Source organism: Bombina bombina, chromosome 3 (assembly GCF_027579735.1).
Source record: "Bombina bombina isolate aBomBom1 chromosome 3, aBomBom1.pri, whole genome shotgun sequence".
Lineage (NCBI taxonomy): Eukaryota > Metazoa > Chordata > Amphibia > Anura > Bombinatoridae > Bombina > Bombina bombina.
This window is the reverse complement of record NC_069501.1, coordinates 1,144,661,362-1,144,677,589: the sequence shown is the minus strand read 5'-3', so window position 1 is coordinate 1,144,677,589 and position 16,228 is coordinate 1,144,661,362. Positions and strand designations below refer to the sequence as shown.

At 38.4% G+C, this 16,228-nt stretch overlaps 1 protein-coding gene across 1 annotated transcript in view; it reads left to right on the top strand.

Moving 5' to 3' along the window:
* RNF17 (ring finger protein 17) overlaps window positions 1–16,228 on the top strand; it is a 514,511-nt gene that overhangs the window by 224,827 nt on the left and 273,456 nt on the right. Inside the window, exon 5 of the mRNA XM_053705579.1 lies at window positions 71–639. Coding sequence (XP_053561554.1) covers window positions 71–639 — 569 coding nt within the window. The remainder of the gene's footprint in view (window positions 1–70; window positions 640–16,228) is intronic.

The following is a 16,228-nucleotide window of genomic DNA, read 5'->3' as shown; positions in this document are numbered from 1 at the left end:
TTTTTTGTGTGGGTTATTTTATAAAATCATACTAATCTCATAATTGTTCTCTATCTTTTTCTTTTTATAGAGTAAATAAATCAGAGACTTTAATGGAACTCAAGGAAGTTAATAAAGGTTCTTCATCAGTTATTAAATCAGATGATTTTTCAGCCAGTGAAATGATCCAAGAACATAAATCTGTTATTAAATCAGATGATTTTTCAGCCAGTGAAATGATCCAAGAACATAAATCTGTTATTAAATCAGATGATTTTTCAGCCAGTGAAATGATCCAAGAACATAAATCTGTTATTAAATCAGATGATTTTTCAGCCAGTGAAATGATCCAAGAACATAAATCTGTTATTAAATCAGATGATTTTTCAGCCAGTGAAATGATCCAAGAACATAAATCTGTTATTAAATCAGATGATTTTTCAGCCAGTGAAATGATCCAAGAACATAAATCTAAGTTTAACAATGCTGCATTCGTGAAAAACACTGAAATAATGCAACCAGGGTCTGATGAACCCATGATTGATCAAAGTTTGGAAGAGCCATACCTCTCTCCAATTATACCTGATAAGGATAATTTTTCTGCAAAAGTAAGCTGTGTGGGAGAAGAAGGGATTATTTATGTGATCCAGAAAGGGTTAGGTAAGTTAATTATCTGTATGCCTGATAGTATTCAAGTCTGTGTATAACTAATCATTTACTATATTTGTGTGCTTATGAAAAATATATGTTATAGCATATTGTTTCTAATCCTTTCATCACAGCACAGAAAGAGACAGTGGTTTCTTAGACCAGTGTGCAACATTAAAAATACAAGATTTCTACTTACTCTCTTTCTAAGCCCCTTTTTCTCTGACTTTTTTTGCCCTTATATCTGCTCAGTTGCCTAACTTTGTCTCTTGTTGACAGTTATATTACCTGCAGCCCACCTCTTCCAATGGCCATATATATTTTACTTTTCCTTCTCTTGTTCTTCATACATACACAAATGTTTTTTTTACTAATGTATTCTTACAAGCTCTTACTTCTTCCCATTATTTTCAATTTGTGTCCTTTTATTAATAAATGCAAAATAGTTTTTTTTTTCCCAAAGGTGTTAGATGTCTTGCGATTTTAGCCCTGTCCTAAATATATGCCAAATACAATTTATTCCCAAAGGTGTAAGATGTCTTACCATTTTAGTCTTGTCTTTGTGGAGAGAGAGTGGTGTATTTAATGATACTATGGCTTATAGAATCCCTTACTCAGGGACTCTTGTCACAAGTTTATGAATAAATGTACCCGCTTCAAATATAAAATTGATTGAAGCAGATGTTGAAAGATTGTGAGTGTAATTCAACCCCAGTTTGTACTCCGGGTTGAAAAGGGTAGAAGACATTGGGGAGGATATCCTAATAAAGATGATCATTGGAGGGGATTTTGACAGGGCCCCAATTACACTTCCTAGACAGGTTTTAAAATGGGTTTTAATTCATTTTTACAACTTTTACAGTTTTGAGGATTAGAAATACAGATTTTAGAAGCTATAGTTATATATCTAAATCCCATAAAACTCTCTATAGAATAGATGTTTCTAGTTGCACCATCTTTAATTAATATGAATATACAAAATGAGATGTGGCTAACCTTTTCAGCTGTAGACCCAAGGCCAGATTGACTCCTCAGATGACACAAATGTTGGTTAGATAAAGGGGGGGTAGGGTCAACGGCACTACTTGTAGGTGTCTAACTCAATATTAACCCACTATTTCCAAATTAGTTAATTTAGGGCTTATTCCCTGTATTTATATATATATATATATATATATATATATATATATATATAATATTATAATATTATAAATATATATATATATATATACATATATATATATATATATTTTGGATAGGTGCTATGTAGTTGTAGTTTGCATGAGAACAGTTAAGTAGAGAGGTCTGTACCAGGAAAGGCTACATATCTAGCACTCAAAGGGTTAATATAGAGTAAAAGATCAAAGGTAACCTCAATGTTATTAAGTGATGGCAACTGTGCTAATTGCAGTATTGATGATTGCAATTATCCTATTGGTATACCCCAAAATTAGGAGTTCCACTTATGTCTACAACGTTGGATTGTGTGTATTTATTTTGAAAATATACACTGTACTGTAATAATATACTATATAGCAGAGATTACTCTCCTTTAGTAAAGCTTAAATCCACATTGAGACCCTGACACCTGCTGCTGTTGGTGGAACTGTGTGAGATAAATTTCCTCACTATAGTAATTAGTCTCGCTCGTGTGTAAGACTTAAACCCGTTCCTCTCTCTTAAAGTACAGTAAAAAGAGGTTACACTATACTTTATTGGGCTATGGAAGTTTGATATATCAACTCCAATGTTTTGTTAATTCTATTGTCTCTAATTGAGTTAAGCCTTAGACAGCTAATACTGGCATGTCTTTCAAGTTATAACATAACATAAAATGGTTTACAACCGTTACTTATATATGTGTTTGTCTAGTGTCAACACTGCCATAAATTACTTATGACACAGTTAAGCTACAAACCACAGATACACTGTTCCGCTTAAGTGAAATTGTTATAAATATATCTGGTCTAATGAAAAGCTGGCGTTCCTGGCACATGGTTAAGCAGACCTAAGAAATAGTATATATCCCACCACGTTAAATATGTTGCCAAAATACAGACTATAGTGTGTCATCTACTGGTAACGGTTAGTGTTAATAACTGTTTAGTTAATTCATTAGGCTGCTATTATAAGTACTAGCGTATAGTATTGAATGGAGGAGCTGCCAAGTTAGAATCACAGCTCTGTAATTGTAAGCTTGCTGAATAATAATGCTTACACATACAGCTCCTGTATAATACACTAGTAAATAATGCTGCATATAGTAGCTGCCAAGTTAGGATTCACAAATTGTTATTGTTACTTTGCTGAGCAAAATTGTCTGGCTGACACCTAAAAAAACGTTGTAGCCGACCAGCGTTAGTACAAACCACTAGTGTGTATATATGTATATAAAGAAATAGCAGTAGAAATAATCTGTTCTTATGACACTCTTAACAACAACTTGTAATCGTGGGTTTGCCAAACATAAATGCTTGCAAATACAGCTCCTTATTTGTTTCGTTCAGCTGCTGCCTAAAACACTAGTAAATAATGCTATGTATAGAAACTGCCAAGTTAGGGTTCACAAATTGTTATCGTTACTTCGCTGCGCGTGAATGTCTGATTGGCATCTGAGACAGCGTTATAGCCGGTCAGCATTAGTTTAAAACACAAACATGTATGTATATATAAAGATAACAATAGAGCGAATCTGTTCTTATGATACTCTTAACTGCAGCTCAAGTATTATGAGCTGGATTTTCTATAAGCAAATTAATTAGTCCATTGCTGCCCAGCTTTGTTATGGTTGTAGCATTGAGCTGTCTGAGACAAGACTAACTACTGTTCCCTATATTCCAACAGTGTAAATGAAGTGTGTCAAATACTTGACATAAACAAGCGGATTGTGATTTAAATAATTACAAGGGTATATAATAATAAGATTCAACCAACATATATTAATATTAAAGTTCCCTGAGGCAAACTAAAAACACAGGAGCTCCAGGACTCCTCACCAATTCCCTAACGTCCCTAACATGTTTCGCCCTAACGGCTTTTTCAAAGGGTGAGCACGCCGCTCACTCATGGGCTTATAAATGAGAGTATGTCACACCTTCTCGGTATCGTCACTGAGGACTCTCCAATCACATATCGGTTACTGGCTGTGTGAAGGCTTATTGGCTCTCTCAGGTGTATAATTGTGTTGTTGTGGAGACCGCTTAAAACACTGTTATTCACATGAGTAGATCTGTCATGCCAGATGACATTCTTAAAGCGATGTTTATACTTATAAAATCAGCTGCAGTGACATAGTATATTAACTAATTTATGTATAACTATTGTTAGTACCGTGTACTGTGTTAGGTTAATGCTATCGTATACAGAGCATTGTGACTAAACAATTGATTTGCCCTTGTGTGTGTTTTTTTTTTTTTGTTTTTTTTTTAATTCCCATCATTTATTGATCAAAAGCACACAGAGAAAAAATCACAAACAACGGTGCACTCACCGTAAAGGTTTACATATTACAATCTGTGCATTCATGTAAAGAAAGAAATCTCAATATGGGATGGAGGCATATATATCTGTAAACAATACATAACAAATAAAATAACTAAAACAAAACAGTACTGATCATTGTCATGATCTTTGCATTGGAAAAGGTTAGTGTTTCTTTATACTAAATTTAGTAAAGTCTGGGTTGTATAGTTCATTATGTAATAATCTCTAAAGTGCCATCCAAATTCAGAGATATACTACTAGTAACCCTGTATAGGATATGTTTCTCATGCTTCTTACAGTGCCGAGGGGATCCTCCGACTCCATGTCTAAATGTTAGTCAGGGGAAAGTTACGTGATGACCAGTGTATGTCAACATTCAGTTGGGGGTAATGAGTCTTCCCAGAGGAATCTCACATTCTGGAAAAATTCAAGTCTCAGTCTCTTTAAGTATCCAAATTCTTCTAGGCCTAGCAGTTCGTTTACTTTTGCTAGCCACATCTGTCCTGTCGGGGATATGGGCATTTTCCAATGTAAAGCTATTAGAGCTTTAGCTCCATTAATACCGATTTGTAGTAATTGTCTTCAGAGTCTACATGGTATTTGGGGAAGTCTATTCAGGAGGGTAATGTGGGGTGTCAGGCGAAGGTCTTTTATTAACCCTTTTCTAAAATGGGTTTCTATAAATTGCCAAAATTGTGTTAATATTTCGCAGTCCCACCACATGTGTAGATAACTGCCTCTCTTTTTGCAGCCTCTCCAACATTGATCGCTGGAGGATGGGTAAATAGAGCGTAATCTCGCTGGAGTCAAATACCAGCGTGTGAGCACTTTAAAATTTAATTCAAGGAGTTTCGGAGAGGTTGAGGACTTTTTCGTGTTTTGGAATATAAACCCCCATTCCTCCTCGCTTAAAGTATCACCAAGTTCCCTATGACAGTTGTTAGTATAAGCAGGTAGTTCTGTCCTCATATGTGCCTGTAATATACTACGTATTTTGGAGAGTGTGTGTGGTATCGGTGTATTGGCCGAGCAAATGTTCTCAAATGGGGTCAATTGCCTTAGTCTGTTTGAAATGGTGTTGTATTGACGAAGTGTGTTAGTTGTCTATACTTTAGCCACGGATAGTATGCCCCCTGTGCTACCTCCCGCATTTCTTCTCTATGTATGAGTTTCCACTCTCGGACAAACTCTTTTAAAGGAGTGGTATATCCCCATTCTGTTTTTCTCTGAAAGTTTCTGTCCAGCCCTCCCGTTCTCCATTTAATGGGATAGGAAAAAGGGGTGATCTAGGTCCAGAGATGTCCCTTCTTTTGTGTTTGATTGTTTCCCATGTGTCAAAGAAGTGTTGGTGTATCGGGAGTGTTGTGCATTGCAGGGGTCTTAAGAGTTTAGGGACCCAGCAAAGGGCTCCTACAAATGGGACTTTCAATATTTGAGAGTCAATGGATATCCAAGCTTTGTGTCCTGACGTGTTATGCCAATCGTAGACTCTCTGAAGCACTATCGCATCTAGGTATAGCCGTATGTCCGGCAGGCCTAAGCCTCCCGCTGAAGTAGGTCTGTATAGTGTGGCTTTATTTATTCGTGGTTTGCCAGTACCCCATATGAATCTATTTATATGGTTCTGAAGTCTCAAAGGGAACCAGCCTGGTAAGGCTATAGGTAAGGCTTGTAGCGTATACAGGATTCTTGGGAGGGTTGTCATTTTTATACACTGTATTTTGCCCCACCAGGACAAAGGTTTTGTCGCCCAAGTGTTTAGGTCTTTCTGAGTTGATAACATGAGGGCTTCAAAGTTCTTTTTAAAGAGAGTGGTAGAGTTTGGAGACAGGAAAATACCCAGGTATTTTATAGCGTCTGTCTTGAGTGTGAGTGGGCAGATCTCTGCTAATTTAGAAAATTCTTCTCGCCTAAGGGATATGTTTAGTAGCTCTGACTTAGTTGTGTTTACAGCAAAATTGGAGAACCTCCCAAATTTGTGGAGCTCTAGCATAATTTCTTTCAAAGATTGGGCCGGGTCTGTAACAGTAAAGAGGACATTGTCCGCGTAAAGTGCTACTTTAAAGCTATGTGGGCCAATTTCTATACCTTTTATAGTGTGGTTGTTTCGTATGTGAGCGGCCATTACCTCCATGGTAAGTATGAACATCAGGGGGGATAGGGGGCACCCCTGCCTTGTGCCGTTTTTAATCATAAAAGGGTGGGATAAGAAGAAGACCGTCGGCACCTTATAGTGTTTGGAGTAAGACATAAGGGTCAGGGCTCTTATGGTGTTATCCCTAGCTTCCCTATGGGGTACAAACCCAACCTGGTCTGTATGAATAATATCTTCTAGCAGCCTATTTAGTCTTTTAGCTAAGATCTTGCCTAGGATTTTAAGGTCCGCGTTTAAAAGTGATATAGGCCTGTAGCTTTTAGTGTCTGATGGTAGTTTTAAATAGGTTTAGGAGGTGCGGGGCCAGGAAGGTTCTAAATGTTTTATAGTGTATTTTCGGGAGGTTGGCCTCTTTTATGTATGTCTGGAGCTCAGTCAGCCTGTTTGGGGATTTATCTGATGGTAGATTATATAACTCTGAGTAATAGGTTTTGAATTGTTCTGCTATTTCCCTGCTGTCAATTAGATGTTGGCCCGCTGGTGTCACTAATTCATGAATGTGGGATTTTGTGGTTTGTTGGTTAAGTAATCTGGCTAATCTGGGTCCTGCTCTACTACCTTCGAAGAAATAGATTTTTTTCAATGCTAGGGCCTTTCTCTGAGCCTCCTTAGAAAGAATAGTATTTATATCTTGTCTAGTTTTAGTTATCTGTGATAGAAGTGTTTTATCTGATGGGTTATTCTTGTGTTGTGCCTCTAGTTTGTACAGCTGTGTCGTTAAATTAGTCACTGAGGAGCGATATTGCTTTTTCATTTTAGCTGTTTGCTTAATACATTCCCCCCTGATGAACGCCTTGTGTGCCTCCCAGATAGTTCCCGGAAGTGAGTCTCTAGTACAGTTAAATTGGAAATATTCAGTCAATGCTTTTTGTAATGTTTCTTGTATTGGGGGGTAATGAAGAAGTGAATCCTCTAATCTCCAGGTGAAGGGGATTGTTAGAATCTTGGGCCACTCTAACTCTAAATATACCGCTGAGTGGTCAGACCACGCCGTAGGTCGAATATCTGAGTCCCTCAGAAGGGTTAAGTGGTTTCTGTCAATAAATAGATAATCAATTCGGGTGTATGTTGCCCAAGGATGTGAATAAAAAGTATAGTTGTATTGTGTTGGGTGCTGTATGCGCCAGGTGTCTATAAGGCCCAGTTCTTTTATACAGGAAAGGGTTGTGTTCGGAGCTCTAGATTTCGCCTGTCCATGTTTTGTAGACGAATCCATGATTGGGTCTAGTATAGTGTTAAGATCCCCTCCCATCACAATTAGACCTTTCTTATGTTCTAGGACCAGGGAGAGTACTTTTTGAAAAAATTTCGTCTACGGCTAAGTGGGGCATAGATGTTAACTAGGGTAATTGGTTTGTTGAACAGGAGACCTGTGAGGATGAGGATCCGTCCCTCCGTGTCTATGATTTTGTTATGTAACTGGAAATGGAGGAGTTTGTGGAATAGTATACTAACACCCTGCTTCTTGGTGTGGTATGCATTATGGTAGCTTTTGGGGAAGTCTTTTGAAGTCAGAGAAGGCTCTGCACCTGCTATAAAGTGGGTCTCTTGTAGAAAGATGATTGAATGAGAGTAGGCAGCAAAGTGTTTGAGAGCAATAGACCGCTTATTTGGTGAATTAAGGCCTTTCACATTTTGTGGAAAAAAATTGTATTCGTGGGACTGTCATGGTCATTGGGGGTAGTAAATGTCGGTCAATTTCGTCTCACCTGAGAGTAAGGAAGACATGGAGTTCGGAGGCGTCCCCCGGGGTCCAAGTGTTTTGATAGAGCTACAGAGAGGTATCGATGTTCCAAGTAATAAAAGACAACCTGGATTCTGAGATAAAAAACCAACAGTGTTAGATATGAAATTACAATCAATCAGTACGAAAGACAAACAGTAACAGACAAACAGAAGGAATACATTACAAACATTCCTAAAATTACTCATTTTAGGATTATAGACAGAGCTAAACTAGTTCTGTAATTCTGACTAAACAATGAGTGGGTGGGGGGAAGTAGGCTGATGGTTGTGCCTGTCCACTCTATTCTGGGTACAAAATATTTATTTTTCAAACATATCAAACAGTGATATAAGTCTCATTCAACTGGGTTTGCTAATAGAAAGCTGGGTAATCTCTATATTATGCCCTCTAGCAGAGCAAAGCTATTATAAAAAAGAGAAAAGAAGATAAGCGTTACTGTCATTTTTGTCATGGTATGTCCGATGACCTTGCAGGGGAGTCTGACACCATTGTGTTTTTTCTCTTTGTAGGTCTAGTAGACCAACTTCTTCTTTGTGGTTTAGGTGATGAAGATCTTTCTTGGCCTCCTTTTCCTGAGGTCTCTGTGATCTTGGGTAGAGATGGTGGTGCAATATTCAGCTGCCTGCAGAACTGTTCCAAATCATCTGGGTTTCGGTATACAAATGTATTTTCGTCCTTCAAGACGTTGCTGGCAAAAGGGAAGCACCATCGGTATGCTATTCCAAGATCTTGTAAATGTAGAGTTAAGTATTTGGCTTCCTTACGTTTGGCCAAGGTGATCGGGCTAAGGTCAGGATAGATCTGAATGGCATCTTCACCAAAATAAAGTGGGGATTTCTTCCTGGATGCTTGTAAGAGGTTTTCTTTATCCTTAAATTTGTGACAGCACAAAATTACATCTCGTGGTGGCATACTGTCTGGGGGTTTTGGCCTTAGGGCTCTGTGGGCCCTGTCCAAGGCAATAGGTTCTTTCTCGGGATCTAATAGAAATTTGAAAACATTTTGTAAATAGGAGGGCAGTTGTTGCGATAATATTTTCTCTGGTATGCCTCGAATCCGAAGGTTCTGCCTCCGGCCTCTGTTATCGAGGTCTTCCGTTTGGATCTGTAAACGTTCTATGGCTTCGGATTGAAATTGAAAAGCTTGTGTGGTATTATCTGAGGTTTTATTTGTTTCCTCCATTTGGTCCTCTAACTCTAACACCCTATCACCCAGCTCACGGATATCTCTCTTAACTTCTGCTAGACCGTCTTTTATAGCTTTGCTCACTTGTTGCATTATAGCAGAGAGGTCCGCTTTAGTGGATAGAGCTTTTAGATCTGCGTGTGTTATGGGTGTCTTATCCTCTATTGATGTAGGAACTTGTGAGGTGTGATCTGCAGGGTCAGAGAAATGTAGGTCAGGCTCTGTAGTCAGAGAAGTATCATGGCTCTTGAAATAGGCATTCAATTTGCCCCCTGTGTTTGTATTTCCCTTTGAAAGTTTATCTCCTTTAGTTTTATTTTTTGAGGCCATCATATATCTGGGTTCTCTGTAGCTTGATATAAGAGAGCGTGTTCTGTTTGGCAATATGTGTTTAGAAATTGGTAGGCCGCATGAGTTTCACGCTGTATAATCCTGTAGTGCGAACTTTCAAATATTATAAGGCCTTTTCTGTTCAGGTAGATATGGTTATCAGCCCAAACAATGAGTGGTCACATAAAGGAGATTGTTATGACTTTAATCTGACACCTATGAGCCTCTGGTAAAAGCAAAGCGCCTTTTAGGGCTGTTATATAGGGCCAGCTCAGTCTTAATAGCCCGGTAATGTGCGTATGGCGCAGTCTTTTTTATTTATATGCGTGTGCCTGACGGTTTACCTTAAGTCCGTAGTTTAGCCGGTCTGCAGGGTCTTGAAGCAGTGATCTTCTCCGGAGATCATTGAGCAAGCTGTATCTCCAGATCGGTAGCCAGTGCCTTTATGTTATAACTCACTACAACATGTGTGCTGATAGCGAGGCTCTTACTGTGCTGCGTCGTCACTCTGCTATAGGCCGCATCCCGACTTCGTCTAATTCCGTTTTTCGGTCATACGGATCTCTTTTTTCCGGTGCCTGACGTTCACCCAGCCTTCTTAAATTATATCCTGTAGGGCATATCCCAGTTTTGAGCGATTATATGTTATTTATAGCCCATTAGAGCGGTTGTCTGTCGGAGCTCTAACTTGATGCGACCATCAGGATTGCTGGCCGGCTCCGCCCCCCATCGCCCTTGTGTGTTTTAATAAAGAGAGATATTTCCTAATAATGTATATATTATGCATAAGTGTGTATTATAAAATTAAAGTGAAAGAAATTGCATTAATCTTAATCTGCACTGTGAGTGATAAATATTAAAAGTGTGGGTATTGTTTAAGAATAAAAATAATAATGTGAGGTGACAGGTGAGAAATGTGTTAGAAAATACTAGTGCTACAAACTGACAAAGGTTATTAAGTGATAAAAAGTAATAAATAAAAAAGTGTGCAATACTAGTGAGAGGAGGGAAGGAACCTTAGGGAAAAGAAGAAGGGGGGAAAGAAATGAAGATAACAAATCTAGCATCTGGGGTATATGCATTGAAAGAATGAATGCTGTATATTCATACTTGATTTCAACATTAATACTATGATGAGAGAGAGTCATATGTGGGCTGTTCCACTGCATCTGAGATTAAAAACAGAGAGCCCACCACTATCTATATAAGATGGACTTCCTGAGTCCCAATAATATTCCAAGGACTAGTTAAAATGCAATAGGAATAAGACGGCTTATTATTAAATAGCTGTCGTCTGTGATGGAATCTACAGTCCCTGGGTATTAGTCTTAAAATGGATTAAATTAATTATATGTGCATTGTTAGAGTCCAGGATAGATTATCAGTATATTAACTGCTTATAAGAAAGATGAGAAGTTGTTATGCTCATTAAGGCCTGATGGTTGTACTGAATTCATTAAGAAAATCCATTTGCTTTCTGCTTATAACAATTTATTTTCAAGATTTCCTCCTCTAATTCCAAGTTTAATTTTTTGTAACCCAAAGCATTTTACATCACTTTGTCTACAGTTGTGTTTGTCCAAAAAGTGTCTTGCAACTGAGGTTATCTGTTTAGCTGCTTGAAGGTCTTTAACTGCATTTCTTATATTTCGAAGATGTTCTTGTAACCTCACTCTGATCTTTCTGGTTGACATCCCAATATAATATAAATTGCATTTGCTTAATGCATAAATTAGACCTTCTGTTTGACAGTTGATATGTGAATTAATCATATGGCTTTTGTTAAAACGGTCTTGTATTTTTTGTATCTTCAACATGAAACTACATGTTGAGCATGTTCCACATTTAAATGAGCCATTAGTGAAGGCGCTTGGTGTTTTGGTACTCTCTAGATGACTTGGACTAATAAGATCTTTTAAATTTCTACACCTTCTGTATCCTGTTTGGATTTTTGGGCCCAAGATATTTTTAAGGCTAGGATCTGATAGTAAAATATGCCAGTTATCTTGAAGAATATTTTTGATTTGAGGACTTGCTGGATTATATGTAGAGATAAATCTAACTTGATCTTGTGTTGGTTTAGTTTTTTTTGCGTAGAAGTTCATTTCTGTCAGTAACTCTTGCCCTGTGTTCTGCTTTTTTGATTGCCCTTTTGCTGTAGCCTCTTGCTAGTAGTCTTATTGTGAGTTCTTTGGCTCTTTTATGATAGTTAATATCTGAGGATCAATTTCTCCTGATTCTGAGGAATTCCCCCACTGGTAGGGCTTGTATGGTGTTCGGTGCATCTGCACTTGTACTGTGAAGAACACTGTTTGTTGCGGTTGGCTTTCTGTGTACATCCACGGACAACGTTCCTTCTGTGCTTTTGCTTATCTCTAAGTCCAAGAAGTTAACTGTTGTTAAGCTGGCTTCATGTGTTAGCTTGATATTGAGTCTGTTTTGATTGAGATTCTTAAGAAATAGATCGAATTCTTCTTTAGTGCCCTCCCAGAGGAAGAGCACGTCGTCTATATACCGTATCCAGAGGGGAATTTTTTCCAGAAAGTGTGTGTTAATATCTGCAAAGACATATTTCTGCTTCCACCAGCCTAAGAAAAAATTACCGTAGGTGGGAGCACATGCAGTGCCCATGGCAGTTCCTCTTGTTTGTAGAAAAAGCCGTTGTTAAAAGTGAAGTAATTGTGTTTGAGTACAAACTGTAATAAATGTAAAACAAACTCATCATGTAACATGTCTTCTTCAGATCCCATGGTTAAAAACCACTTGCCTGCTTCTAAACCAAGCTCATGTTCAATGCATGTGTATAACGATTCTACGTCAGCTGTAACTAGCCACGTATTGGCGGAGATGTGAATATCGTTTAATCATATTAGAACATCGGTGGTATCTTGAACATAGGATGTAATTTGTGTCAAGTAGTTTATAAGTCTGAAGTCAATATATTGGCTTGCTTTCTCAGTCAGACTGTTAATTCCTGAGACAATTGGTCCGCCTGGAGAATATTTGTTTTTGTGAATCTTGGGAATTAGATAAAAGGTAGCTACTGTGGGGTTTGTTACTTTAAGGAAATGATATTCTTTTGTGTTGATGATGTTATCATTTTTTGCTCCTTGTATTAAATTCATGTATAGAGACAGGTATTCTTGAGTTGGGTTATATCCCAATTTGGAATAACAAGAATTATCTCTTAGCTGTTTGACCGTTTCCATTCTGTACATGTCGAGAGGCCATAGTACAATGTCGCCCCCTTATTAGAATTTCTTATGATAACATCATGCCATGATTGCATGTCTTTCAAGGCTTTCCGTTCATTAATTGTTCGGTTTTGATGGGTTTTTTTGTTATCGGGCATTTGGAGTATTTTTTCACACACTATATCATTAAAAAACCTGTAATTGGGAACATTGATTTATTTTTGGCATGAAAGAAGATTTGTTTTGTATTTTGCTTCTCCAGTCATCTTTTATTCCCATTGCAGGTTGTATCCCACTAGTAGTATCACTTTCTGAGAGGAGAATTTCAAGATTTACCAAGCTATTCCTTTCGTCATCTGTCAATACATTAAGGTCACTTGGGCTAGTTTGCAAATGATTAGAATAAAGTTTTTTTTAAAGCAAATTTTCGGATAAATAGTTGGACATCTTTTATCATTTCAAATTTGTCCAGTACAGGAGTAGGACAAAATGTCATGCCTTTTGTGAGTACTTTTGTGTGGTCATTAGTTAGGAGTTTCGAGGACAGATTAATAATTCTCAGTGTGTCATTTTCATCTGAGAGAATGGGCTGGGAGGTCTCTGATATGGTTTCCAGCCTTTTTTGTGTGTTTTGTTGTGTGATTGACTTTTGTTGTTTCTTTTTGGTTTGCACCCTGCCTCTTCTGGTGTGTCTAAATTTGAAGAGGCATTTCCTCCTAAAAAATCTTTCCTTTTACCCCTCGTGATTCTCATGTGGCTATCTGATAGGGGGATTGTTCACTCACTATCTGATTCATGTGTCTCTGAATCTTCCCCTTCTGTGTCTGAGATATCACTCTGTACAATAGTCACCTTAGAGGGTTTATTGGTGTTGGTATTATGTTGATATTTCTTTTTCCATTTATAGACTCTGTTGTTGGCATAATCTATTTTGTCTCTAGATAATTTTCCCTGTTTGGTTGCTTTATTAAAACACACAAGGGCACATCAATTGTGTAGTCACAATGCTCTGTATACGATATCATTAACCTAACACAGTACACGGAACTAACAATAGTTATACATAAATTAGTTAATATACTATGTCACTGCAGCTGATTTTATAAGTATAAACATCGCTTTAAGAAACGGTGTTTTAAGCGGTCTCCACAACAACACAATTATGCACCTGAGAGAGCAAATAAGCCTTCACACAGCCAGTAACCGATATGTGATTGGAGAGTCCTCAGTGACGATACCGAGGTGTGACATACTCTCATTTATAAGCCAATGAGTGAGCAGCGCGCTCACCCTTTGAAAAAGACGTTAGGGCGAAACATATTAGGGACGTTAGGGAATTGGTGAGGAGTCCTGGAGCTCCTGTGTTTTTAGTTTGCCTCAGGGAACTTTAATATTAAAGTGTCCGTAAACATTTAAAATGTTATATAATTCTGCACATAGTGCAGAATTATATAACATTATATTAGCGCAAACTTTCTCCAACATAGGTGTGTCCGGTCCACGGCGTCATCCTTACTTGTGGGATATTCTCTTCCCCAACAGGAAATGGCAAAGAGCCCAGCAAAGCTGGTCACATGATCCCTCCTAGGCTCCGCCTACCCCAGTCATTCTCTTTGCCGTTGTACAGGCAACATCTCCACGGAGATGGCTTAGAGTTTTTTAGTGTTTAACTGTAGTTTTTATTATTCAATCAAGAGTTTGTTATTTTAAAATAGTGCTGGTATGTACTATTTACTCTGAAACAGAAAAGAGATGAAGATTTCTGTTTGTAAGAGGAAAATGATTTTAGCAACCGTTACTAAAATCGATGGCTGTTCCACACAGGACTGTTGAGAGGAATTAACTTCAGTTGGGGGAACAGTGAGCAGACTTTTGCTGCTTGAGGTATGACACATTCTAACAAGACGATGTAATGCTGGAAGCTGTCATTTTCCCTATGGGATCCGGTAAGCCATTTCTCCAACATAGGTGTGTCCGGTCCACGGCGTCATCCTTACTTGTGGGATATTCTCTTCCCCAACAGGAAATGGCAAAGAGCCCAGCAAAGCTGGTCACATGATCCCTCCTAGGCTCCGCCTACCCCAGTCATTTTCTTTGCCGTTGTACAGGCAACATCTCCACGGAGATGGCTTAGAGTTTTTTAGTGTTTAACTGTAGTTTTCTATTATTCAATCAAGAGTTTGTTATTTTGAAATAGTGCTGGTATGTACTATTTACTCAGAAACAGAAAAGAGATGAAGATTTCTGTTTGTATGAGGAAAATGATTTTAGCAACCGTAACTAAAATCCATGGCTGTTCCACACAGGACTGTTGAGAGCAATTAACTTCAGTTGGGGGAACAGTGTGCAGTCTCTTGCTGCTTGAGGTATGACACATTCTAACAAGACGATGTAATGCTGGAAGCTGTCATTTTCCCTATGGGATCCGGTAAGCCATGTTTATTACGATCGTAAATAAGGGCTTCACAAGGGCTTATTTAGACTGTAGACTTTTCTGGGCTAAATCGATTCATTATTAACACATATTTAGCCTTGAGGAATCATTTTATCTGGGTATTTTGATATAATAATATCGGCAGGCACTGTATTAGACACCTTATTTCTTAGGGGCTTTCCCAAAGCATAAGCAGAGTCTCATTTTCGCGCCGGTGTGGCGCACTTGTTTTTGAGAGGCATGGCATGCAGTCGCATGTGAGAGGAGCTCTGATACTTAGAAAAGACTTTCTGAAGGCGTCATTGGTATCGTATTCCCCTTTGGGTTTGGTTGGGTCTCAGCAAAGCAGATACCAGGGACTGTAAAGGGGTTAAAGCTTAAAACGGCTCCGGTTCCGTTATTTTAAGGGTTAAAGCTTCCAAATTTGGTGTGCAATATTTTTAAGGCTTTAAGACACTGTGGTGAAAATTTGGTGAATTTTGAACAATTCCTTCATGTTTTTTCGTCTACACGAGTCTTGCCCACTCAGGAGGCCCCTAGTACATCTAGCGCGCCAATACTCCTTACTATGCAACAATTAACGGCTGTAATGGATAATTCTGTCAAAAACATTTTAGCCAAAATGAACCCTTGTCAGCGTAAGCGTGGCTGCTCTGTTTTAGTTACTGAAGAGCATGACGACGCTGATATTAATATCTCTGAAGGGCCCCTAACCCAATCTGAGGGGGCCAGGGAGGTTTTGTCTGAGGGAGAAATTACTGATTCAGGGAACATTTCTCATCAGGCTGAATCTGATGTGATTACATTTAAATTTAAGTTGGAACATCTCCGCATTTTGCTTAAGGAGGTATTATCCACTCTGGATGATTGTGAAAAGTTGGTCATCCCAGAGAAACTATGTAAAATGGACAAGTTCCTAGAGGTGCCGGGGCTCCCAGAAGCTTTTCCTATACCCAAGCGGGTGGCGGACATTGTTAATAAAGAATGGGAAAGGCCCGGTATTCCTTTCGTCCCTCCCCCCATATTTAAAAAATTGTTTCCTATGGTCGACCCCAGAAAGGACTTATGGCAGT